Source organism: Podarcis raffonei, chromosome 13 (assembly GCF_027172205.1).
Source record: "Podarcis raffonei isolate rPodRaf1 chromosome 13, rPodRaf1.pri, whole genome shotgun sequence".
NCBI lineage: Eukaryota > Metazoa > Chordata > Lepidosauria > Squamata > Lacertidae > Podarcis > Podarcis raffonei.
In genome coordinates, this window is record NC_070614.1 from 25960348 (window position 1) to 25988343 (window position 27996).

The 27996-nt window shown below is 44.8% G+C and overlaps 1 protein-coding gene across 1 annotated transcript; it reads left to right on the top strand.

Moving 5' to 3' along the window:
- The first annotated feature begins 108 nt into the window (after positions 1-108).
- Positions 109-27994, top strand: LOC128400308 (keratin, type I cytoskeletal 10-like). Its single transcript, XM_053362459.1, has 16 exons — positions 109-733; positions 2444-2526; positions 2675-2831; positions 4187-4348; positions 4437-4562; positions 6976-7193; positions 7621-7685; positions 8665-8762; positions 17633-18319; positions 19283-19365; positions 20422-20578; positions 22369-22530; positions 23303-23428; positions 24462-24676; positions 25259-25293; positions 27640-27994. The coding sequence occupies exons 1-16, from the start codon at positions 203-205 to the stop codon at positions 27741-27743; spliced, it is 3009 nt and encodes a 1002-aa protein (XP_053218434.1). The 5' UTR covers positions 109-202; the 3' UTR covers positions 27744-27994.
- Positions 27995-27996: the final 2 nt, after the last annotated feature.

The window sequence follows — 27996 nt, forward strand, 5'->3', positions numbered from 1 at the left end:
ATTTTTTTTTTTAATTAGACAGAACAATTATCTAATTATGAAGGCATTGACTTGGCAAAAGGATGCACTGTGCCAGGACGGGGCGGAAACACACGGCTAACACAGCATATAAGCCTTAAAAGCCCACCAACTCTACGCACTCTTTCTAATCCGCTTGCCTTGCTTGTTTCACAGGACAGAACCTTCCTCTTGCTCAGGCACCATGGCTCTCTCTGTCCACACTGGCTCTTCCCGACAGCTCTCCTCGTACAGTGTTGGGGGCGGGGGCGGCGGGGGGTCTGTCAGACTGTCTAGCGGCGTAGGGTTTAGTGGCGGCTCCAAATTTGCCGGAGGTTACTCAGCAGGTGGTTATGGAGGAGGAAGCCTGAGTGGAGGGTATGGAATGGGCTTGGGTGCAGGTCTGGGTGGTGGGTATGGAGGGGGCTTGGGAGGCGGTTTTGGGGGCGGCCTTGGCGGCGGCGGCGGCTTTTCGAGCGGCTTTGTGAGCAGCATGGGCGGCATGGGTGGCGGCTTTGGAGGAGGGGATGGGGGTCTCCTGAGTGGCGACGAGAAGCAGACCATGCAGAATCTCAACGACCGCCTGGCGAACTACCTGGGCAAAGTCCACGCTCTGGAGGAGGCCAACACAGAGCTGGAGCGCAAGATCAAGGAATGGTACGCAAAGTACAGCACTCCGGACACCAGCCGAGACTACAGCAAATATTTTAGCATCATCGAAGATCTTCGGAACCAAGTAAGTGATCGGGGTACTTATGCAAAGTTTTCTGACTTGGGTCAATGCTTCGTCCACCAAGAACAACTTTCTGTGTTCCATATACAGTGGTACCTCAGGTTAAGAACTTAATTTGTTCCAGAGGTCTGTTCTTAACCTGAAAATGTTCTTAACCTGAGGTACCACTTTAGCTAAGGGGCTTCCTGCTGCTGCTGCGCTGCCGGAGCACAATTTCTGTTCTCATCCTGAAGCAAAGTTCTTAAACCGAGGTACTATTTCTGGGTTAGCGGAGTCTGTAACCTAAAGCATATGTAACCTGAAGCGTATGTAACCCGAGGTACCACTGTATAGGAAAATAGAAAGCTGCCTTATAATGATTCCAACCATTGACCTCAGCATTGTCTACACTGGCTGGCAGCAGCTTTCCAGATTTTTAGCCAGAGGACATTCCCAGGCGTACCTGGAGATGCTGGGATTCGAACCTGGGACTGTCTGCATGCAGAGCAGATTGCTCTACCCACTGAGCTACGGCTCCTCCCCATTCAGTCTCAGAGGGAGCATAGTCTGCAATATTTCTCATAGTCTGCAATATTTCATTGGTGAATTTTCCCCCTTGGGCATCTGAACGTTACGTGTGCTTTACTGGCAAGATCTTAATACCCTTCTCAGCAGAGCCTTAATCTCTGGATATGCGTCACTGTCCACACCCCTCCTATCACGTAATTTAATTTGCAAAGAAATTAAGCGAGTAGTAACCTATTATCATGAAATTCATCAGCATCTTTGTGCGGATTTTGCCTAATATACACTTCCCTACAAAGTGATTTCCCCTGATATAATGTATTTCTATGTGATTTTAACGGATGTGTGCATTTTTCATCATCCTTTTCCCTACTGTATGCATTTTCGTGCACATCACGTGGCTGGAGAACCGCACTGAAAAATTCAATTAAGTGCAAAGTTTGAAGGACGGCTGTGTTTCAGTTTGCATCCTGCCTTGGAAAGTGCAAATTTGGTGGATTTGCCTTTAAATGTGGACTCAATCCAGTTTCTTCCCCCATCCTTAAAAGGGGGGGGGACATGGCAGAATACATCAAATTACACATGATGAATTGGAAGTGGATAGGAAGACTTCCCCCCTCCACCATCACCACTTTTATAATACCAGGACATGGAAGCTGAATGGTGAGGGATTCAGGAACAGAGAAAGAATTCCATCGTACAACACACTGCTATCACAATATGTGGCAAGTGTTCCCAAGGGGGGTGGTATTAAAAAGGGGTTGGAGAAATTCATGGAGAATAAGGCTATCAAAGGCGAATATTCATGGAAGGTCTATAGTCATTGCCTGCACTCGCAAAGGCTGTGTGCCTCTGTATGCTGGTATCTGGAGAATCAGTAGGGAGAGTGTTGTTGCTCTCATGTCCCACTTTGGGGCTTCCAGAGGCAGCTGGATGCCCACTGTAGGAACGGAAGACTAAACTAGATGAGCTTTTGGTCTCATCCCACAGGACTATTGTTGCATTCTTCCGGTTGCCTTATGTGACTCCTCTTCCTTCTCCTCCCAATCTTCCTTTCTAAAAATGGTTTGAAAAGAAATGTCCGTGTCACTCCACTCTATGACCTTGGTGTAAAGTGTCCAAGAAGAGGAACTAGGGATGATGGTGATGTTTGGTTGTTGTTTTTCCCTAAAAAGTACTGCAGCTATCTTTCCTATGTGTTCCTTACAGATTGTGAGACACACCATTGAGAACGCTGGGGTCGTTCTGCAAATCGACAATGCTCGGCTGGCTGCTGATGATTTCAAACTTAAGTAAGCATCAAATTCTGGGCAAGGGAAAGGAAAGGAGACCAGCACCTCTGTTGCTCCCACCTCCTTCCCAGCTTTTTGAAGGCCGGCAGGAAGAGAGAAACCATAATTGCCACAATTCTGAAATCCCATTCTTACGTTATCTTTGAAGGTATGAGAACGAATTGTTCCTGCACCAGAGTGTGGAGAGTGACATCAATGGCCTGAGGAGAGTCCTGGATGACTTGACCATGACTAGGTCCGACCTCGAGTTGCAGATCGAAGGCTTGAATGAAGAGCTTGCCTACCTCAAGAAGAATCATGAAGAGGTAGGTAGAAACATGCTTCTAAAACTGCTGTGCCACATGGTAGCAAGGAGGAGAGATGCACTCTTAGCCCCGAATAGGGGTGTAAGAAGGCATCATTCCCCATTCCACCTTGCGTTTGTCGCACGCAGCACTGTTTCCTTTCTGCTGCAGTTCATCTTCCACCCCAAACTACATTATTCATCTCGTGATCCACCATGGCGGGATTATTAATTGACATAGATTGCATTGCCGTTGTGTTATCCCACCACATTCATTTCAATGCAAAGGAAAAACAATGCAAATTGGGCGTAATCAATTCCATATGATAGATGGATTTCCAAGAGAACATTGGCAATTTACACTCCCAGTTCTGTTTTCACTGGAATTCTCTGACACCCCGACCCTGGAAGCAAATAGTTTTAGCCGCACCAAGTCGTATGGGAGAAACAGGGCCAACAACGCATATCTCACTCGACCCAGGCATGATGTGTGGGGCAGATCAGTGGTAAAAGGAAAGCAGAGAGTCAGAGCAAGAAGCTGTTCATCTAAAGGGAAGAAGGATGCCTTCTTATTTTGAAATCCTGCTTTTAGAGAAACTGCACTGTATTATTAGTGAAGATAGCAAAAGAACATTAAAATAAGCAAATGCATTGCTTCGAAGTGGTTAGAAATATATGCAGTGCTGACCGGATTTACCAAGGGAGTTGGGGAAAGGCTCTCCTAATATTTTTATTTTTAAGACAAGGAAAATTCCAAAATCTCAGGTGCATCTGCCACCTAGCGGTCAAATGAGCTCACACTGAGACAGAGACAATTCAGAATGCATTAAAAGTGGTCTCAGACTGCTACCGTATGGGAAAGTTTGTTCGCTTTCAAGGTATGACTGCCATGTGTCCAGGTTTTCCCAGACATATCTGGGAATTGGACTGTCAAAGTGGTGTCTGGGTGGATTTTTGCCAAATTGGCAAAATATCCAGGAAAACCCAAACGTATGGCAACTAGGGTGATTTTTTTGAAAAGAAAAATGCTTTAAAAATCCAAAAAAGGTCCCAAAACTTATTGGGGGGGGAGATGTTCCCCCAAAAAGCTCACCTTTGGGGAATATGTCAACCCTACTTTCAGGGCCAGCCCTACAGTTAGGCAGAGTGAGGCAACTTGTGGGGCGAATAGCAGCAGCATTCACTCCACAAGTTGTTCCTCTGAGCCATTCACCTCTGTTAGATGGCAGAGCTGTGGATGCACATGACCTGTTCTGCTAAACTAGCCTGCTGCCTCCCCTGTGGTGGAGGATGCTATCCCATCACCAAAGATTGTTGCCTTTTCGTGGTCTGGCTCATGCTACATGCTGCTAAAAAGCCACTGGGCTTCTCTTGCAGGAACTGATGAGCTTCCGAGGGGTGACCAGTGGAGACGTCAACGTTGAAATGGACGCCGCTCCCGGAATTGACCTGACCAAGCTACTGAACGAGATGAGATCCCAGTATGAGGAGCTCGCGGACAAGAACAGGAGAGAGGCAGAAGAACAGTTCAACAAGCAGGCAAGGATGGTTCTGAACTCCACCTAAAACCTTAGGAGATGGCCCGGTTATCGAGCCCACTTAATATTTCTTCTCCTTGGTCCTCCAGGTTGGAGCTCTGAGGCAGGAGATATCGGCCAACGTGGACCAGCTGAGCACGGGCAAGAGTGAAGTTACAGATCTGAGACGCACGCTGCAGGGCCTGGAACTGGAACTGCAGGCTCAGCTTGCCATGGTAAGTGGATCGTCGCAGCAGGAGGAGTTCTTTCAGAGGGTTTGTTCTACAGCTGTGCATATTAGGCTGCTGTCAAGATCTCTCCCGTGGTAAGGAGGTAAGTCATAGGATTGTAGAGTTGGAAAGGACCCAAAGAGTTATCTAGTCCATGCATGCACCTACACTCGCCCCTTCTAGAACAGCAGTACATTACATAATGCTCAGTTTACTGGAGTCGCTTGATAGCCACAGAATAGGGGCTCACAGAATGAATTCAACTTGAGCTGCAACAAAACGGAACTGCAAGCTTTCACTTTCCATTAGAAACGCAAGCAATCCTGCAAAAAGCGTCATCGTTTGCGGGAATTCGGAATCCCACCTTAGAGAAGAAGCAGTCAGACTCTTTTCCTCATCTATCTATATGCTACTATTATCCAAACTCTCATTATCACTTTGCAAGGCGGTGGAGCCTATAAATTTTCATGGCATTCCAGCGAGTGACATTATTGCTCCTGCTGTGGGGGGGGGGAGTCCCAGTGCTGCATTCCCCCCTGTTTTCCCCATCCACCTCACCTCTGAAATATTATGTTGTGTTCTTTAGAACTGGGCGCGCCAATTCCCGTGTAGTGAGAGACGCCACCGTTTGGCACTGTGACTTGTTTTGCAAGCCTTCCAGCAAATATGGGAATGGTATTTCAGCACTCCTGCTGAGCTGATCCATATATTGAGCCATTCCAAAGCGATAATGAGCCATCCTCATGTCAACATGTGTAGGAGGAAAAGGAGAGCGTTCGTCAGAGGAGTCACCAGGCTCAGAATGCTGCAGCACAGTTGCCAACAGCAGAAGAGTTTGAACTTGATATCCCACATTTCACTCCCCTTAAGGAGTCTCAAAGCAGCTAACAATTTCATTTCCCTTCCTCCCCCACAACAAACACTCTGTGAGGTGAGTGGGGCTGAGAGACTTCAGAGAAGTGTGACTAGCCCAAGGTCACCCAGCAGCTGCATGTGGAGGAGCGGGGAAGCGAACCCCGTTCACCAGATTACGAGTCCACCGCTCTTAACCACTACACCGCACTGGCTCTCAGCAGGGAGACCCTGTCTGCATACTGATGCCTCTGCTCAGAGGTCTGGACTTGTTGCCCATCTGCTACCAGGCCAAGTTCAAAGAGTTAGCCCTTAGCAGCATGTATGGCCACTCAGTCGCTTCAATCTGCAGAACTGACATGGTTACAGGTGCCACATTATACCCATTCCACAGTGGTTAGAAATTGATCTTTTAGTGTGGAAATTTGGAACTCCCTACCTATTGACGCCAGACAGGTGTCTTCTCTGTATTCTTTCTGTGACTATGCTTAGGCAAAGCTATCCAGACATGTAGAAGTTACATGTGTTTTATCTCTGTCTAGCTGTTGTTGGTTTCAAACAACTTTTAAAAGTTTTTTAATACTTGGGGTTTTTTTAGCAGTTTTTATCAAGAATTTCAGTGTTTTATTTCATCTTTTTGTAAACCACTTAGATGTTTTCTTGCCATTGTATTTGGGGTGCTTTGCACAATGTCTGCAGGAAATGTAATCTAGATGCAAGAAGGGGGGAACCCCTCCACACATAATTTGGGTTATGTCTGCAGTTTACTTAGACTTCCATCCTATACCCATTTATGTGAGAGTAAGCCCTCAGATCTACCTCTGAGCAAATGTGTCTGGGGTTGCTGTGTTAGTCTTATAAATCTGCTGACCTGTGCTAAAAAGATACAGAAGCACAAAGGAGCCAGCGTGGTGTAGTGGTTAAGAGCAGTAGTCTCGTAATCTGGTGAACGGGGTTCGCTTCCCCGCTGCTCCACATGCAGCTTGCTGGGTGACCTTGGGCCAGTCACACTTCTCTGAAGTCTCTCAGCCCCACTCTCCTCACAGAGTGTTTGTTGTGGGGGAGGAAGGGAAAGGAGAATGTTAGCCACTTTGAGACTCCTTAGGGTAGTGATAAAGCGGGATATCAAATCCAAACTCTTCTTCTTCTTCTTCTCTTGGCTTTGGAATCATTCCAAAGAAGCAGAGTTCTCACAGGGCTGTTTCAAGTGGAAGTCACTGTGTGTGTGGAAGGACTTCCACTTGAACAACAGAACTTCCCCTCCCTTTCCTCCCCATATTTTCACCCTGCACATCCTCCCAATCTGCTCTGGGAGTGTCCCCAACCCTCCAGAGCAGAGTTTGCAGGGGGGAAATGCAGGAGAAGAGATAGCAGAAATTCCACCACACAAACAGAAGTCATTCCACTTCCCCAATGACTTTGGTGGATACAACATTATGCTATTTATTGGATTTAACCCATGGGAGTGTTTAGAATAATCATTTTCTTTGCTGGAACTTCATCTCTGTTAATTCTGCTGTATTTTTACACCCTTTTCTTTCTTCCTTCCGCTGCGCCTTCGGAACAGAAACAATCCCTGGAAGGCACTTTGGCGGAAACAGAACGAAATTACTGCGACCAGCTTGCGCAATTACAGGGTCAGATCGCTGGCTTAGAGGAACAGCTTCTGCAGATTCGGGCTGAGATGGAGAACCAGAATGCAGAATATCAGCAGCTGTTAGGCATCAAGACACGCCTGGAGAAGGAGATAGAGACCTACCGCCGCCTACTGGACGGAGAAGGGGGGTAAGCGTTAGACATGACAGATAGCCAGATCTAACTCAGAACCAATTATGAGAATCATGTACTGATTCTCATCTGCTTAGGGCTATAAAAAGAAATGATCTCCTTTACTCATCTGAGCTGATTATAGGAGCCAACTCCTAGGAGTCAAGGTCCCTTTGCCGCCCCCCTAAAATATTTGACGGGCCACCAAATGGGTTGGTATTGCCATTCAAATGCTGTGTGCCCCCCACGTATCATGATTGATTATGCAGGACGGGACTTTCCTGCCTCCCCCCCCCATATTTTATTCAAGTTGGCACCCCTGGAGCTGATTATCATCACATTATATTACCTGACTGTAATAAATTGGTGGTCATGTTTAAATTCTCTCTGAAAAATGATGCACAGTATACCACTATAAAAACCTTACATTTTTTTTCCTTGACAGTGGTTTTGGGTCTTACGGATCTTCGAGCCACAGTAGTTCTATGAGTTACGGAGGCTCTGGAAAAGGTAATTACAAATGTCTTTATATACATTAAAAATGCACAGCCGAAGGTCTGACTGCAAACTTTTCACCAATGCATAAAAGCACCCCCTCTTTCCCCGCCTGTTTCCCCCCTTGCTTCCCAAATTTTCTTGCCTGCCTATTTCCCACATTTCAACAATACATCGCCTCTCTTGGTCCCCAAAACTATGCAAGGCTTTTCCAGTTCGCTCTTAGCAAAGCAGCTGAACTACAGCCCTTTCTTGTGGGTCCATCTTTTCTTCAACTCTGTGTCCACAGCCCAAGCCAATGTCACATGGGGGACATCTATTTGCATTCAGCAGTAACCGTAGACCACAATGGTGAAACAGGTGGCTGTCAGGGAGGGCCATGCAACATGGGTGTAGCAAGAGGGAGGTGGCCACAGGCATAACCCTACTTCCCTGTTGATGTGTGATGGTGTCTATCAGTTGCCTAGTCTTGGAGCCTCCCTGCTGACGCCAGTGTTGCTAGGTACAATGTTGTACCTAGATGGGGTTCAGGCAGCACCAAAGCTAGTTCAGGGCTGCATTGTTCCGATCTGGTGCTCCTGCAGGTGTGTCCACATGGCTTCAGCCACACAGCCCAACCCTGCTCCTCCCCTCTATGTAAGCTGCAGTGACACCAGTGGCAGGAGGTCAACTTCCCCCCACCAAGAACCTGCAAGGAGAAAGACAGTTATGGAGAAGCAATTTGGGGAATAGAAAATGGGTGGGTGGGGAGGGTCGTCTTGCACTTCAAATTCACTCCCATTAACCCACATTCTAGGGAATTGGCAGCAGCCCAGTTTTCCCAGTTGAAGATGCAAAGCCAGGCCCTATCTTGGGTGCTTGATGATTATCTGCTTGTATAAAAATAGGAGCGTGAAAAGCAATCATGCAAAGCACATCAAGGACCTGCTTTAAAGCCTTGTTCAAACACTATGTTTTAATTTTGCTTTCTTTCTTTTTTTAAAAAAAAATCTAGAGTCAACGAAAACCAGAATGGTTAAGACGATTGTGGAAGAAATGGTTGATGGCAGAGTCGTTTCGTCCCAGGTCAAATCGGTCGAAGAGAAGCCGACTAAATAACCATCAAGAATCCCTTTTCCCCATGTCCTGGCAAAGCAGCAAGAAAGGATGCCTTCAAGAGAAATCATTTCTTCTTTAGAAAAGCCTCTTTCTAGAAGTCCCTCACTTCTTTCCTCTCTTTTTTAAAACAAATCATCAAAGTGCATACTGAAATCTTGATTTCTTTTAGCTGTTGTAGTTCAATAAACCTTTTTTTACTGTTTGCATATCATACCTAGTTTCACGCGGTTCCAACATTGAAGTCATGAAGGGCAGTAAGAAGCTCAGCTTTTAATAGTGTGCATTAATTTTATCTACAAACAAGCACATGCAAGCATAGAGATTATCTCTGCACAGCCGCCATGAGAGAGGCAACCCTTCCTCCTTGCCCAAGCAATAGTTCTCTCTGATCACTATTAACGCCAAACTAATTAACATTAAGCACAATGCTAGCCCTTAAGTGCAGGGTTTTTCCTTTCTCTTGTAACACCAAAGGATCAAGATCACAGTGGAAGTTGCAAAGAATTAAAGTCCCCTTAACCCCATGCCAGAGTCCCAATCTGGATTAAAGCCTCATGTCTAGTATTGGTAATAGGGAAATTATTACATTTAAGGGCAGACCATGTGATTAAAGTAATGTGAAGTTTGGCCCTGTGGTGTCAACAGATACTTACTAATTCCTTTAAATCCTTAGCTATGTTTGGCCCAAGACACAGGATCCAGTGATTATTTAAATTCAGGGAGCACTGAACAGGTGGCAGATATTTTGACAAGTAGCACACCCACAAGCCCATTTGTGCACTTGAGCATGTTCAGTACTGGTGTGGAGCAGACAGGCCATTTTAGTAAAAGTAGAAGCAGACATCTAAAACATGGGTAGGCAAACTAAGGCCAGGGTGCCGAATCAGGCCCAATCGCCTTCTAAATCCGGCCTGCAGATGGCCCAGGAATCAGCGTATTTTAACCAGAGTAGAATCTATCCTTTCATTTAAAATTCATCTCTGGGTTATTTGTGGGGCCTGCCTGGTGTTTTTACATGAGTAGAATGCATCTCTGGGTTATTTGTGAGGCATAGGAATTTGTTCATATTTTTCTCCCAAAATATAGTCCGGCCCCCCCACAAGGTCTGAGGGACAGTGGACCGGCCCCCTGCTGACCCCTGATCTAGAACATCCTGCAACAATGCATACTTAAGTCATGAACACGTTCCAAGCCAATCGGAAGCTTTGCACAGTCTCTACAGCTGTTACTTGTGCACCATGTAATCGCTGCAAAGAGTGAACAGGCAAGCCATCTCTGCAATGGGGGAGTCATGGAGACATGCACCTGGGAGCTGCAACTAACACTTCACACGGCATGGTGTTCACAGTGACAAATGCCAGCGTATGCATGGCAACCCCATCCACCATGACATAATTCCAATACAAAATACTATCGAGCAGCCAAGGCTGTAGTGCAAATTTCCATATTACTCGTTTCACCAAATGGCATTGATGTTGCTGCTTGGCTTAGTAGCATATGCAGCACATAGATACCTCCACATCAATGGCTACTGGTGATGATGGTGATGCTCTACGTACCTCCATAGTTGCTTCTGAATGCCAGTTGCCACAGGAGAAGAGAGTGCTCTCATGCTTGGGTCTTGCTTGTGGGTTTCCCACAGGCGTATGGGGAGGGCACTATATGAAGAGAATGGTGGACTAGATGAGCCTTTGGCCTGACCTAGCAGGCTCCTTTTACATTTATGTATCAATAAAGTGTCACTTAGCTACGTGGCACTCTGCAAAGATTAGAAACATGGAGTTTGGAATCTGAAACAGACCCGGGGAGGCAACAGAAGAAGGGAAGGTAGGAAGAGAAAATGTGATCATTTCAATTTCACATGCATTGGCTTAGTTATAATGAAGCATCTTCCTCAAAAGCAATCGCCAAAGCAGCCGTTCTGTCATCTGTAAAAATCCTGGGCTTCCGGTAGCCACTGTTACAACACAGGTCATACCCAACTGTAGCCCTTTCTCTTTGGCAATCACTCGTAGCCGAGTAAGATTGTCTTCCACAAACACTGTGAGTCCATAAATGTCTGTGGAGGCCAATTCTGGATCCACATGTCCTTCCACAGTGGGGACATAGGTTTCCGGGCAGGAGCTGATCACGGTGTGGATTTGCCAAGCATGACTTCCTCTTAGCGCGTTCCTCCCTTTCGTCCCGAGTTTGAGCGTCTTCAAAGCCCATGACACCTTTGGTAAAGGCTGTTCTCCAACTGGAGCTCTCACAGGCCAGTTCATACAACATTTTTTAAGATTTGCCTTGAGAGAGTCTTTCAACCTCTTTTGTTGACCATTTTTAAGTTTGAAATAGAGTAAAAGAAAGGCAAAAGGGAAAGTGTCAGAAAGATACTTTTACACAATCCCAAAAGGGTCTGGTGAAGGGCTTCCTGGGACACATTTTTGAGGCATGAGAAAACAACAGAGAGCAAGGCAACTTGCTCTCCTTCTCCTTCTCCTAAAAGGTTGGACAAGATGACCCTCGGGACCCCTTCCAACACTACAATTCTATTCTTCTTCAAATGAAATAATTGTGATGACGTGAACCAACATGTGCCTGTCGAAGGGATACAGTTAATTAGTGTTTATTGGCCCTGATCCAGAAAGGGAGCAAAAGGCTGTTATCATAGTTAACATCTTCTGTTAATTATAACAAGCCAAAGTTCTCAGAAAAGGTGTCTGAGGGAGAGTTGGATCCTGCACATTTCCTTCTCGACAGGCAGAAAGACAGGTCTACATGTAGAGGAAGAAGCCAAGGGTCAAAGCCCTCCAAGGCAGCCATGGAAAGCTTGGCAGCTAGTGCTGATCCACCACCAGTGGTGCTCAAAGTGGGGAAGGGCCAGGGCCAGGGTGTCCCACGGCCATTTCTGGGGAGACTGGGGATCTGCAGAACCCTACATCCCATCTCTGCTTGCTATATTTAGGAAAGGGGTGAATAAGACTCTGGTCCACAGAGGTCTGATACTGGAGCTGCTCCTGGCGGCTAGATTAGAAATTGTACATCAAATTTACATAAGAGGTCTTGTGACCTCTCTTTCAATGCTTGGTGTGCAAAAAGGCCTGTCTCTTAGTGAGAAGTGGACTCAAAACTGCCAGGAAGCAAGGGGAGGAAGAAGCGAAAGGCAAGTTCTCTGAGATGTGGCTTCAATTTATTGCTTAATGTTCATAACAAAGATTAGATGCTCCAGCCTCTGATGTCCCATCTTTCCTTTTGGTTGGGCTCAATAGTTTCAGCCAGACCTGCAATTTCAGGATGCTAATGAATTTTCAGAAGGAGACAACAGAGGGCAAGATGGTTGGATAGTGTTCTCGAAGCTACCAGCATGAGTTTGACCAAACTGCGGGAGGCAGTGGAAGACAGGAGTGCCCAGCGTGTTCTGGTCCATGGGGTCACGAAGAGTCGGACACAACTAAATGACTAAACAACAACAACAATGAATTTTCTGTGCTGAATCATTGTCTGCCCTATTTTTGGTGTTACTAAGGCAATTTCGTTGTTTGCTTTTTTGTGTGAGAAAAGTTCAGTAAAACTTCAGTGTGTGTTTTTTTTAAAAAAAAAAATCTCATGCCTGTCTCAAGAACAAAACCAGAGGAGCTGGTGTGAATTGGAAAGAAGGACACAAAAATACATCTGCAAGTTGAACAAATTTCCGAAATACAAGAACGGTCTTGTATGTTCCCAACAGGAAGCAAGAAAGAGCAACCTATCGGAAACCCCCCGCCCCACAAAAAGAAAAAAACCCGGAACAAATTTCTGAAAAATAAGCAAATGCTGGCTTTGCATAATTTGTTGTGATAGCCTAATTCAAATGATCTCGGTGCCAAATTATAATAAGCACAAATCTGTCAGCCCACAGAACCAAGGAAATGTTCGCAGTTTCAGGAAAGGATTGGCTTTAATGCGCCAATACTGCTCCCTAGTGAACCGGTGGAGATGCTGTTGCTAAAATCCTCTCCCTCCTTCGCTCTAGGCTTTTTCTCACAGTACAGGCAACCACATTAAAGAGTTCGGCGCTGGCGAGATGCCGAGCGGCCGGTTTAATCTCTAGTGGGGGGGGAGAGACCCGATTATAATAACAACTGCAGTTGAGTCAGAACATGGCTCTTATCGTACAACTTTGCAATCAAGTCAGTAACCACCTTTGATGGGGGCGGAGAAACTAATCAGGGTGGAATGACAGGATTGACTTTGGCAAGAGGGACTATGAGTAGACTCGAAACACCAGCAGGATGCAATGAAGAGTTCTGTTAAGTGCATGGTTAAAAGGGCATGCTTACAACTGTCTCCTCTTTTTCCTACACAAAAATAAGCTGTGTCCAAACCCCCCAAAATAATAATAATAACCCAGATCAGGCATGTGGTATGAGGGAGAGGGTGCTAACTCTTTCTTCTCTGTGTTGTTTTCCTAGCAAAAGTATTACAGATGAACAAATCTGTCAATATCAATTTCTTTTCGTTCCTCGTTCTTCCAGTCTTAAATCCAGTTCTTCCATATTTCTACATCAGTTGTTTTTTTTAAGTCCTCATGAAAATGTGCCAGCATTTTGGTGTACATTGGTTCTAAAATATGCATTTTTGTATGCAAGTTTGCCAAACACACGCATCTCTCTTTAAGCAAATTTCCTGAATGCACTTTTGTACATTAAGTTCACTAATATATGTATTATGTTGCATGGTTTTCCCCAATATACACATTTCTGGGTTGAAGAACTGCATCTCAAAATTCAGAGAAGTGTGAATTTTGAAAGATAGCTGTGTTTCAGTTCATGCATATATTTTTTTCAGGAAGTGAAAATTACAAAAATAAAGTGTGAACTGATCCGAATTTCTCCTCCATCCCTACTCTGTATAGCAATCCCTCAGGAGTTCTAGCTAAAGCAGATGCGGGGATCCTTTGTAAAACCGCTAGCACATTTGCAAAGCAAAGCAGGGTTTGGTACAGTTTCAAGCTGGATGGGGGACAGTGTGTTGAGATTCCTACATTGCAGAGAGTTGGGCTAGATGACCCTCAGGGTCACTTCCAACTCTTCAATTCTGTGGTGGTGAACTACAACTCCCATCGTCCTTGACCACTGGCCGTGCTTGCTGCAGCTGATGGGAGTTGTAGTTCAGCAACATCTGGCAGGGCAAAGGATTCTGAAGCCTGAGCTGAAATGTTGCTCTGAGAATTGTGAGCTACATTGAATATTGATATAACTAGTGGTGCCATCAGTTCAGGATTTTGAGGGTGCTCAGTGACAAAGTCTAGGGCACCACACAGCAGAAAGAGCAGCCAAACACAGCAAGTCTCTTTTACTACATTGTCAAGTGATTGAAGCAATAGGCATTATCATCTGTAAAGCACACACCTGGCACAGCTGCTCACAAAACCTGTTAACTCCAGAGTCTAAAATTATACCACAACACTGGGCATAACTCTACTGTAGGAGCCTATATCTTCATCACACTGCTTAAAATACAGTGGTACCTTGGTTCTTGAACTTAATCCATTTGACTCCCGAAACAGTTCGAAAACCAAGGCTTCCTGCACTCAAGCAAGGTATTTCTCCACTACTCCTGCTACTAAAGAATGGGCGCTGCCATTGTAGAAAAAGAAACTCCACTGTGTTTTGTTATTTAAGCTATTGATAATCCTTGGGTTTAAATATCCAGTGTGATAAAACTCAAGCCATTCACACAGTCACACTTTCATACAAATAAATTAAGAAAGGCTGTTGTGGCCTGGCGTCCAAGCTGTGGGAAGTGTACATAATGTACATAATGTACATAATGTTCATGCAGATCCTTGTGGGTCAGAGTGGGAATGCACTACTGCTGGAATATCACACAGGTCTAAAGAATCACTGCCACATCAGGGGCAATTTTTTGGAGCATTTTTTAAACTCACTTCCCCACTTAGGAAGGTGTCCAGGGCAACTATCAAGCGGAAAGTAAAATGGAAAAGTAAAACAATCCCCTGAGCATCAGCTATTTTGATTCTGCAGCAACTGGGAATTCGACTCCATTGAGGATTTTGCTACTCTTGATCTCACCTAGTAAAGTTCTGAGTGGGCAATCTGCTCTGAGAAAAATCAGAGAATCATTGAAGTGTAGAATTGGAAGGGACCCCAAGGCACCCCCTAGTCCAGCCCCCTGCAATGTAGGAATCTCAGCTAAAGCATCCATGACAGATGTCCATCCAACATCTGCTTAAAGCCCTCCAAGGAAGGAGAGTCCATAACTCTCTTTCACACAAAGGTGTGGCTCTTCTGTACTTCCGTGAAACAAGTGGGGTATGTAAGGAGAACGTTGAGGTCTAAAAAGAACACACTGCCCAATTATTCCATTTGGAATCATTACAAGTAATTAATCTGAATTTACGCCGTCCTTCTGATGCTGCCAGCTCACTTGCTGGGCCGCATCTTCAAGCGGTAAATCTAATTTAACTTAATGTACGGTAAGGTTTGCAGTTCGTAAGGACATAAAAAACGTCGAGCTGGCTCAGGCAAGAGGCTCATCCTGTCCTCACAGTGGGGAACCAGATCCATGTATGAAACCCACAAGGAGAACCCGATTGCAACTTACTCTCCGTCCTTCTGATTCCCAGCAGGTAGCATTCCGTGGCATGCCATCTCCCACAGTGGAGGGAGGAGCATTAGTGTAAGAGGAACATAGAATCATGGAATTGTAAAGTTAGAAATGTTCATCTAGTGCAGCCTTTCTCAAGCTGTGGGTCCCCAGATGTTGTTGGACTGCAACTCCCATCACCCCTAGCTAGCAAGGCCAGAGCTCGGGGATGGTGGGAGTTGTAGTCCAACAACATCTGGGGACCCACAGCTTGAGAACCACTGATCTAGTGCAATAACTGCTGCCAGCTACGTACCTCTCCACTGAAAAAGACTTCCTTAATCTGAACCTGGTTTGCTTAGTCTTTGATCTTTTGCCCTTGTGTTGCTCCAAATATTCACCATGGACTCCCGTGTCCATTGAGGCACTCACAAAACAATGAAACCAACATCAGGTGCTTGCAGCTTTCCTATCGTTTCTAGGGAGTGAACAGCTCTTGGGTGCCTTCAGAATATTCCAGTTCCAAAGGAGCGTCATCCCTAAATCCCCATGGAACATGTGCCCCAGGAGCAAATCTGGGGTGGGGTGGGGGAGATCAACTAAGGCTGCAATTCTGTGTACATATACTTGGGAGTAAGTCCCAGTGAACTCATTGAGACTTGAATCCAAGGAAACATGCATAAGACTGTTGTAGGGATGGAGAGGAACTGTAGTTTCCATTTGCATTTAAAGGCGGACCCACGAAACATGCACTTTCTGAAACAATACATGAACCAAACCACAGCCGTCTTATCGAAATTTGCATTTCTCCGAATTTTGCAATGCAGTTCTCTAACCAAGTAACGTGTATTAAAATGCAAATGAGGCAATAGTGCACATGTTTGTGAAAAGAATATACAAAAGTGCATTATATTGGAGGAAATTATTTTCCATAAATGTTATACTATGGAAAGTCACATAAAAGCATGTATATTATGAGAGGTTTGCACTAAAAAGCTGGTGCATTTTAAAAAAAAATTGCACACACACAAACCGATGTGAAAATAAGGAAAACTGAACTTAAGACTGCAAATATGAGAAACTGAAATTGTCAGATTCACCCTTCCTCACTGCAAGGTGGCAGTCCGATACAGTTTTACTTGGGAATAAATCCCACTGAAGTTAATGGAACTTATTTCTCAGAGCTGCACTTTTCACGAAAACCACGGTTTTAATGTTTAGTCACATTTATTTTCCATGAGGGTCATAGGCATGCCTCGTTCTCCCTGGATTGCATCCTGCAATTTGCAGCATTTTTGCACATGATGCAAACATCTGTTTACCCACTTTTCATATCCTCACTTCGAACATCATGCCTACATTGAGCAGAGGGCACAAACATTCCAGCTGAAAAATGACTCTCCTCCACCTTCTATGTCACATAACTTTTTACAGGTATGCAGAAAGGAAGCGAAACAGCTCTTTCTGTGCTGTGGGTGAAACACCATTTTGTAACTCCCAGCTCTGCCACAGAAGCCTCCCATCCTGCAGAAACTCCCCATAAGAAATAGCAAGCGGGCATCCATTTGCCATTTTTAATGATAATGGGTGATGGTCTACATTGGGTTGTATTAAACTTTTATTCAGAGCAGATTTGCTGAAAGTTGTTGGCCATGACTAGCTTGGGTCTGTTCATTTCAACAGGTCAACTCTGAGTAGGAGTTGCTTGGATGCAGCCCATTGTGTCCCTCAGTTCAGGATATTTTGCGCCTCAGAGATGTTTCGAGAGGCTTTGGTTCTCTGTTTTATAAGAAGTCTTTACAATGAGAAGCCTTCCATGTCCATATTCCTTTGGCAGCAGTCGGTTGCTACCGGTAAGCGTGAACGAAGCAAAAGGTTGAACGAAGCAAAAGAGAACACGATCCCATCAGAGCAAATATTCCCTCCACACAAAGAGAAAAATTGTGGCTGTAAGGCAAACTCTGAGGTCCGGCAGAAGTGCTGTTAAGTGAATGACAAGACTTACAAACAAGCGCCTGTCACCTAGAGATTCGCTCTGGGAACACAGAGCGTTATGCCTAGGGGTCTAGGAGATGAAGGAGAGAAGAATTACTCATCTGCAATTACAATATCATAATGAATTTTTAACTTTGTTCCACCCTACTCCACCCCCCGGCATAACAAACGCCCTCGAGGCACCAAACTGCAAATGGACACCGTGTTGAATTAGGGGGGGGCAGGGATGAAAAGCTGTTGAAACTGAGATCCGCTGAGTTGACAAGAAAAAAATAAATGCCACAGGTAGGAGGCATTAGAAAAGCAACACCCTCACAACCCTATATATAAAAGGCAGAGGAAACCGCCCCGTTAGCACACTGCCTGCCTGTCTGTCTTTCCTGACTCTCCTTCGCCTTTTCCTCGCAGCTTTTTGGCATCCCTCAGCTAACATGTCTACTCGGATATCGACCTCCTCGAGGAGAATTTCTTCCTTTGTCAGTGGGGACGGAGGTGCCAAAATGGGCAGCGTTGGAGGAGGCAGTCTGTACGGTTTTGGCGGGGGGTCCATGGTCGCTCTAGGCAGTGGCTATGGAGGGGCTGCATGCGGTGGGTTTGGTGGACCTGGCTTTGCAAGCGGAGTTGGCTTCGGCGGGGGGTCTGGCTTTGGTGGCGGGGCTGGTTTTGGCGGCGGGGCTGGCTTTGGTAGTGCCTCTGTGGGAGGCGGTGGCTACGGAGCCAGCTACCGCTCCAGCTCGGCGGTGTCCTTGGGCGGTGGCTATGGAGGGGCCGACAGCGTCTTCCTGGCTGGGGCTGAAAAGGAGACCATGCAGAACCTCAACAGCCGCCTGGCAAACTACCTGGAAAAGGTGCGCTCTCTGGAGGAGGCGAATGCCGAGCTCGAGCTGAAGATCCGCCACTGGTATGAGAAGAATGGACCCGGGGCTCCTGGAGTGACCCGCGATTACAGCAAATATCACCAGATCATTGAGGATCTGCGCAACCAGGTGAGGAAACAAACGCTGGGTAGAAGCATCCCCTAAGTCACACCTAAACGAATGGAATCTGTGTGAGGGATTTGCTATTGGACGTATCCCCTGCAATTCTGCACAGCTTGTTAAGGTGGCATTGGAGGAGCCAATTATGTACAAAACGGGATAATGTGCATAAATATGACTGTATGCTAAAGTAAGCAGACCAAGATGACGAATTTTTAAAAATTGCTTTACCTGTTTTATCACTCATATATGTATGCAGTGTAATCAGGGGAGGAAGTTCAACATGGAGGGTTTTTCTTTCTTTCTCAGCACTAGGAACCCAAATGCAAAATTATAATGGGATGAAACTGGCATAGGCATAGAAAGCTGCCTTATGCCCAGTCATTTCATTGATCCAGGCAAGCCAGTAGCTTTGGCTCTCCGGGGCTTTAGAGAGGAGTTTTTCCCAGCCTTACCTGGAGATACCAGAAAATGAACTCAGGGACATTTTTTACAAGTGAAGCACACAGCTACAAGCCTCAGTTACAAGCCTCAATCTGCTTAAGCAAGATGGGGTGCCCAATCCTTTAAAACTCTAATGAATGACATTTCTTCAGAACAGTAACAGTCTGAATTACTGGTGCTTATTTCTGTTAGCAATAAAGGTCTTGTCCACATATTAATTCAACAGAAGGACTAGAATTTAAGCCAAATTAGTCTTGGTTTGTTTGTTTTGATAATGAAGTTCATGTAACAGGAGAAATTCAGATGAAATTCAAGTGCTTTAGCTGAATAATTGTTGTAAAAGCTAACATTGTCTATTCTTATTCTTCATATTCAAAACATTGGGGAGATTTATTTATTTTTTAAGTCAGTTTTTATTCGCACTACTCAACCCTGATTATGTACGAAATGCATTAGCTGTTAATCTGGAAGTGGGCATTTTCCCCACACGAAATAACCTTGTTTTATTCTTTTAATATTTCGTTCCAGATCGTCAATGTGACCATTGACAATGCCAATGTAGTCTTACAGATTGACAATGCCAGGCTGGCTGCTGATGACTTCAGACTGAAGTAAGCTAAATGCAAAACTTTTCTGTTTTGTTGGGTTTTTTTAAGCAAAATGTTGGTTCTTAAGTTTTCCACCCCACTCCTTTCAGTAGCATTGGGTCATTGGAATCTACTTAATTCACCAATAACGTAATGCAAGTTGGAAATCAAAATCCCACTCCTAATGCTATGGTCTGTGATGGGCAGCTGTTAAAACTGGGCGAATTTGGCAATTATCAGCTATGTAGAAAAATGAGTAAAGATACATAAAGCTACTTCTTCTGCTAGACCCAGTAAGACTATAGTGATACACATGATATCAAATCCACCTTTTACCAACCCAAATGTTTGTTTGCTTTTGTCAGGATTCAGTGAAATAAAACAGTGCTGGCCCTGTCTCCCAGGTGCAGATCTAACAACTCATCTGCTGGCTCTTAGTAAATATCTGCTGTAATTATCTTAGAGTCCAAAGGGATCTCACCAGGGCATCTATCTAATCTCCTCCAGCTCCCAGCAGCTTTCCATGCCCCATCCCACATTGTTCGGAAGTTCCCATAAAGGATTTTGGGGTGACTTCAGAGGGTGGCCAGGATGCAAAACTCGCCTTCTGTGTACTTTCTTGCAGGAGTGCCAGCTTCCCCCGTGACCATGGGTATCCGGGGCTGTGGGTGTCATGCAGCGTGCATGGCCCTGGCACCGAAATTTGTGGGTGCCCAGCCTCTTCGTGGGGAATTTTGTGGGTGCTTAGGACCCCAGGAAGTTGGCATCTCTGCTTCCTTGAGTTAAGCTTCTCACTCTGGCCATTGAAAATTGAAGAACTGATAAGCTCACTGTAATGGACTTTGGGGCTATGGGGCTAAGGATCGGTCTTTGTGCTGCATTCATTGTGTTTGTGTAAGCTACATAACCCACCTTGGGACCTTCTGGTGAAGGACGGTTAAGAAACACAATAAAGAATGACAATGTTCCAAGCGCCTTCGATCCTGATCTTGCCGTGTCATTTGCTGTCTTTACAAGCGGCTAATCTGAGCCATCTCCTGATATATCTCATAGCTTTGTATGCTCACTTGCCCCTTTCAGGTTTGAGAACGAGCTCTTCCTTCGCCAGAGTGTTGAAGGAGACATCAATGGTCTGCGCAGAGTGCTTGACGACTTGACCATGAACAGGTCTGACCTGGAAGCACAGCTTGAAAGCCTCACAGAGGAACTAGCATACCTTAAGAAGAACCACGAAGAGGTAACCAAGTTTCGTTCCACCACCACCACCCCTTTTCAGGAGTTTTTCACCCTAATTCAGTCCAAAGGCAGGACTGTGTGAGTCTTTGGGATGCAGGACAAGTGCCTAGCACAGTGCTGCAGATCCAAAAGTTTGTTTAGACAAAAGGATGTTCAAGTTCATTCTTCACTTAGCCCCAAAGTTTACTAGAGTACCTCCTGGGTAAGTCAACTTCTGCCTAACCGAACGCACAGAATTAATTCAATTGTAAAAGCAAGGAGGTAAGACTTGTGAAATAATTCCACAGAAATTGTTGGGAAAGTGAGCAGGGACTAGCAGAGTCCTGATTTTTCATCCATGTTTATTGGTTGGGTTAGCTCATATTATGCCATATGGATTTGAAATCCTGTTACATCACCGTGCAGAAAGAATGAATAAATTCCAACACTCACCTTCAGTCTCTGACCGCATTTGTTACATCACACCATTGTGCTTGAGCACAAACGAGAAATCACACCCTTATCAAAGACTCCATCTGAACTACCAGGAGATGACTATCTAAATTAAGTTCAAATTGTGCCATAAACTGCTTTAATGATTAGTGTGTGCTCTCTCCTAATGTCTACTCATCGCTGTGCCTGTGTGGTCCAATGTTACTACACAAAGTTATGATACACGGGGCTCTGTGGGCCCCGTAGCTTAGACTGGGGCTCCCCCCCCAAAAAAAATCTATAGGCAGAGCATCGTTTTACGCTTTCACTGTGTAAGGTAAAGCTGGCATATTTAGACTAGAATGGAGACGGGCGCTCCTGCAATTAACCCTCCATTCTTTGGGAACACCCTTCCCTTGCTTAGATTCCTTTATGCCTAGTGGGTGCTCCGGGGCCAGGCAGGGAGAATGGATCTTCCTTCAGAGCTTCCCAGGCCCTAAGGCTAGTTTCGGTAAATGAGATGCAGATCATTTTCTCTGTGGTATTTGTCCTGGGAACAAATCCAACAAAAATAAAATTAAGGATAATGGTTTACCAACTTCTGAAGATGCTGGCACTGGCTGTCATGAAAAGCTTAAGGTGGCTGTTTCACTGTCTCTACTTAGGATGGTGGTATACAAGTTACATGATTACAGGGGAACGGCCTGATACCTTGTGTTTATGCTCAGAGAGATGGTTTCACAATTATTCATAGTACCTGGACAGAGCCCAAGTAAACTGCAATCAGGTCATTGGATTGAGCACTGGCTTGGCTGAAGGACCTGCCTAGTCCTTCTCTGAATACTCTCTTCACCAGATAATGCTTCAGTGCAGATGTTTTGGACTACAATATCCATCAACCCCAATGGTCAATGGTGAGAATGGCCAATGGTGGGGGATGGTGGGAGCTGTAGTCTAAAACATCTGAAGAGCATGAGGTTGGGAAGGGGTTTCTTAGACCATCTGCCTAACAAGGGCTGCCATCTATTGCAAAAATATAAAAGGCTATTATGAGACTTTCAATCCAGGAAGCCTTTTGAGCACTTAACAAAAAATTCTATACAAAACCTATGCTGTTGTAGTCATTTCCTGTGTAATAAAGACACGTTAACACACTGATAGCAGAGGATATGGGACCACACACACACACACACACACACACACATACACACCATGATACGCAGAGGTACCATAAGAAGAGAAAGACAATGCTTGGAACATTTTTGTACGATTTTTACTGAGGATGACGTCCTTCTAGATAAGAAGTTGATGAATCACTGTTTACTGACTTTACACTGCTTCATCATCTCAAGTTAACCTGCTTCTAATATTCTTCCCCAGGAAATTAACTTGCTGAGAAGCAGTTCTACGGGTGACGTCACAGTGGAAATGAACGCGGCTCCAGGAATAGACTTGACTAAGCTGCTGAACGAAATGAGGGCGCAATATGAAGACCTCGCAGATCAAAATCGCAGAGAGGCGGAAGAACAGTTTCACAAAATGGTAAGATGGATGGGCGGCTGCTGAAAGCAAATTCTATTTGACGCGTTGCATCAAGCAATATTTGCAACAAATGCATAGGGGAGGGCGGAGAAGAATGTGCACAAGATGACCATCACATACAAAAATGTATTCTGTTAGTGGGATGTTTGCAAAAACATGTACATTACTCAACAACGTATGCAAAACCTGTTCATGCAAAGAATACACACTAAAATGCTGATGAATTTTCGTGAGAATTTTTTTTTAATTGCAAATTGCTGCAGAAATATGGAGAGCTGAATTTAGGATTGGAAAGTGAGAAAGGGAGAGAACTAGAATTAACATATCCTTCCCCACCACCACCACCACTCCTCTTACCATTATACTAGACAGAATGAATCTGTATCAAATTCCTACATGCCAGAAGCACAGTTGTGACCAGTTGTGCATTACCTCCCCCACAATGGGCAGAAAGAAGACCCATATTTGATGTCAAACTGCATAGGTTAATTTATATGTATAGGTGTAAATTTAGAAATAATACCTATAATGTAAACACAAATGCAACAATGCATCACACCATAGCGGTAAAGGCTATGATCAGGTGATCTGCATGCCCACTCACCAAGTGCTAACTGTTGATGGGCAACTTCAAAGCCCCCTGATGAACTCCCTACCTATTTTATCATTTAACTGGGCTTGAACTGGACAGCCCTTCAAATAGAAGACTGCCCTCCATACAAGAGGAAAATATTTCGTGCCAAGTTACATCTTATTGATTTTTCTCCCACAGAGCCAACCACTGCAGCAACAGATCTACGATGATGCCGGCGCAGCAAACTCCGCCAGGAACGAGTTAATTGAGCTGAAACGCTCATTCCAGGCATTGGAGATAGAGCTACAATCCCTTCTGGCTAAGGTATGTGCTTTGTATCTCCTTTTCCTTGGACTGCAGGGTTTTTGAAAGCAGGCTGAGTTCTCTTTGGAGGGCTCGGCTTTTGAGATAAATGTCATTTAAACTGCTTCCAGATTCATAGTTTAAGGAGGAGTTATAGGCTGCAATCATAGAGAGTAGAAACCTCAAAGCAAAATCAGTGCAGGCCCCAGAATCCTAGAAGCTCAGAGAACAGCAGGATGCTTCTCCCAGGATGCTTGGCTGCCAGTATCCAACACACTGCATCAGGATCAGATACGGTGATTTCTCTTCTATAGCCCCACACATGTCTGTAGTTTCTAGGAAGTCCAATGTGGCACTCGCCAGATGTTGCTGGACAGGACTACAACTCTCATCATCCCTGACCATTGGCCATGTTGGCTGGGGCGGATAGGCGTTAGAATCCCAACATGTAGAGGTCACCATGATGGCTGCCCATGCCCAGTGTCTCCCAAACTTGGGTCTCAAGCTGTTTTTGGACTACAGTTCCCACCTTCCCTGACCACTGGTCCTGCAAGGCAAGGAGGATGGGAGTTGTAGTCCAAAAAATAGCTAGAGGCCCAAGTTTAGGAAACACTGCTCTAACCATTGTGGCGTAGCTAACTAGCTTAGGTTGCAATCCTATGCACCCTCACAGGGGAGTAAGCCCCATTCTGCACAATGAGACATACTTCTGAGTAAACAAACCTAGCACAGCATGGTGAGTAGCTTAGAATTACTAGGGAACACTGGAGTCTCCTACCCTGTTTGCTGTCCATAATTCGAGTCTGGCCATTGCATTTCAAATGGGAATCATACAGATTGTGTTTATGTTTGATACTAGGTTGATAAAATGCCAAAAAACAAAACAAAACAAAAAAACCCATGTGTACAGCAATTTCCAGGGACAAACAAAATAGATACACAAACCCTCAGTTTTGGGGGAGCTGAACTTTACAGTGGATGCTGAGCGAATGAAAATTTTTGCCTTCATTAGCATGTAAGCAAGCCCTGCCTTCCTCTTTTCTCCCACCGACAGAAAGCTTCTCTGGAAGGCACCTTGCATGAAACCGAAGTCAACTACAGCACTCAGCTCTCACAGCTGCAGCACCAAGTGAGCAGCATCGAAGAGCAGTTGCAGCAGATCAGGTCTGAGACAGAGATGCAAAATTCAGAGTACCAACAACTGCTGGGTATCAAGACCCGACTGGAAATGGAAATTGAAACATACAGGCGCCTGCTTGATGGCGAGAGGTATGGGAATGATCTGAAAGTAAAGGGGAATCAAGCTTGGAGTTGCATGATGTTGGGTTCAAAGGGTCCCTTCCTCACACTTTTTTATTTTAAGCCAACGTGTTTGAAAAGGTGGAAGCAAACTTTAAGCATCAGTTGCTTCTTTTTCTGGTTTTTGCGTGGTCGGGGAAGAGGTATAAGAGACTCGGAAGCTTGCTCCTAGTCCCTTAAACCCAAATATTCCAAAATAAAATTCGCAAAAGACCGCATTAAAAAGTCAACATTCCCACTTGAATGCAAAATCATCTCTCTGGTTCTCTATATATGACATTGACAAATGACAGATCACAGACGCAAAGTATTCCAGTTTTAATTGGGGAGGAGACCCTAAAAGTTTCTGACCTGCTAAAGGTCATCCTTTGGTTCATTTTAAATACTGTGTGGGTGCCAGCAAAAAAGAATCCTCCAGGAATACAAATGAGACACCATGCAACTGTACTGAAAGCATTACTGCTTCCACAACCATTTCCTAAAAATATTTTTTTAAAATCTGCCAGCTTCATAAGAATATTAACAAGTTATCATTGTGTTCCTTTTTGACAGTTTCCGCACTTATGAACCAAAAGTTCAAATCAGAGGTAATTACAATTTATTATTTCAGAGTAATATTGTTTTGTATTTAAAAGGACAATGTATAAATCTGAAAATTGTGCCCTTATTTCCATAACGGGGGGGGGCATGCTTTGAGGTGGAACCAGAGGGAACCTAAGACTCTCTTTAGGTAGGACTGAAATACCTCCCTATCCACCCACACACCTAAAACCCTGGAGCTCTGCTGCAAGCCAGTATAGACAATACTGAACTAGCTATTCCAGTGGTCTGACTCAATATAAGGCAGCTTCCGTGTTCTAGACTAGAGTCCCTTGCACTGTTGGCTATTTGGCTCTTCCACTGCCATTGTCCCAGTGCCTGCTACTTGTAGAGGCTGCCAGCGCCGCAGTCTCAGCCACCGCCCTTCAAGGCTTTCTTAAATACAAACCCTGAAATTTGGGGTCCCCTCCCAACTAAGGCCAAAGTTTCATACTCGTTTTGTACTGTTTTGCACCATGAACCCCGCATTTTGTACCACCTCCCAAGCTGGGTAAGTTGATACATCAAACTGGGGCTCGCCGTTAACATCTAAAAACCCAACATTGTCTGGTTCACTCCAAACTGGTGCCAAAAATTTTGCTCTTATTTTGTACCACCACCACCCCACAAGATGCTCAAAGCAGGGGCCATAGGTGCCCTTCCCGAAACCCAACATTGTTTGATTCACTGCAAAGCAGTGCCCGAATTTTGCAATAGTCTCAAACCCTTTTGCACCGCAAACCCCCCTGGTTTTGCACCACCGCCACCCCCAAGCTGAGTAATCCTTCAACTTTTCTGAGAACTGTAGCAAACAACCACAAGTAGCAGAGGCAGTAGACAAGTGACAGACGCCCCTAACCCCCCAAAGGCATCAAATTTAGTGATGAGCTGGCCTATCTCACAATTCAATTGAACAATGTTGACTTAAGAGTATTTGCACTAGCCTTTATCCATACTGTCATGAGTCCCTTTCACTTCATCAGCTTGAACTCAAGGAGTGTGCTCAGAATTAACATGCTACCAGAGAAGTGGGAATGGATTTCAAAGGCCTTCAGCTCCCTGTGGGCAGAAAACTAATTATCACTCACCACATTTAAAAAGAAAGAAAAAGAATTTTAAAAAAAATCAGTAAGCTCAGTTTGATAAAATGCACACCGTTGCAGAATAAGCCTGAAATTAAAAAAAGAAGAAGAGAAAAGCAAACATTGGGAGGGAACGTTCAGTTAGATTGTATTCCTTTGGTAATCTGCATTCTGTTGAGTTTACAGAAAATCATGTGCCTGAATCCAAATAAAGAGTCAACAGAAGGAGAATAGAATAACACTTGTGCTGTGCATAGAATTCCCAAATAGAGAGCCAGTGTGTTTAGTGGTCAGAGTGTCCAACCTGGGAAACCAGGGTTCAAATCCTTACTTGAACATGAAGCTCACTGGGTTGTCTTGGGCTGGTTGCTGTCTCTCACAAGGTTGCTGTGGGGATTAAATAACAAAGGGGGGGAAAGAACCATGTAAGATACCTTGAGCTCCTTGGAGAACAAGGTGGAGATATAAATGCAATAAGTAAATGTATCCATTCGTGAGAAAGAAAGTCTGGGGGGAACAATTGCCCTAATGATCCCAGCAGTAAAAAGTGTGAGTACCAAACATGAGTCTCAACAAAAACATTCCCCTGGTCCATCTTCTTCAGCTCCTGTGGCCAACATATGTTGCCAGGACCATGACATATTTATTCATGACTATTGTCCTGTCCCCACAAGGGATCTTTTTGCAGTCACTCTCTGGATGGCATTGTAAGATGTAACTGGCTGGCAAAAAAAGTGACTAAAAGCTGACCCAAGTCTGGAGAAACTTGCCAGGTTTCTGTTGGCCTGCAGTCACAAAGCATTACTGATTAGTTAAATTGCTGTGGGATGTAGCAAGCATTGCACATTGAAACCTTCGTTGTTTGCTTGAAACAATATGTGTCTGGGCAGGAAGAGGTAAAGGATGACGTTTCAATGGATTCTACACTAATGGCCAGGTGTTTGCATAATGGGGTAAAGCAATTTTAGGAGTGGTTTCGCTGCTATTACTCACTGCTGAATTGTTGCTGTTACAACTTTGTAGTTTAAATGATGTGCTGTTTTGTACAATTGCTTATGTATTGGTTGTTAGCTGCCAAGAGCTCCAGACTGGAGGAAAGGCAAGATATAAACATCTTGAATGAAAGAGAAAATGAATTAATAAATCAATACTCGGTGCTTCTCCTCCAGCTCAACTCCAGTAGTTTCCCACGTGTTGGGAAAATAGGCCGTGTGAACCCATTTAGTGATATTATCAATGGTTAACTCTATCATCATTTCATTCCTTTATCAGAGCCCCTCAAAACAAGGGTAGTGAAGACCATCGTTGAAGAAGTGGTGGATGGCAAAGTGGTCTCTTCTCAAGTGAAATCAGTTGAAGAAAGAGCAACGAAGTGAACAGCATGAAAAGCAGAGTGGGGGGCCCTTCAACTCAGGCGAGCAAGGGAATGCCCAAGTAGAAGAAAACCTCCTGAAACCAGAGTCAATTGTAGCTTAGTAGCTTCTTGCAAATATGGGCTCCAGAGAGGGGGAAATCCCACTCAATATGCTTTCTTAAAACTTTACGGAGGTGTATGCTTTTAGAAATACTGAGAACTACATTCTGTTTACTGCCGCAATGCAATAAACTTTCTTACTGTTGCAAGTAATG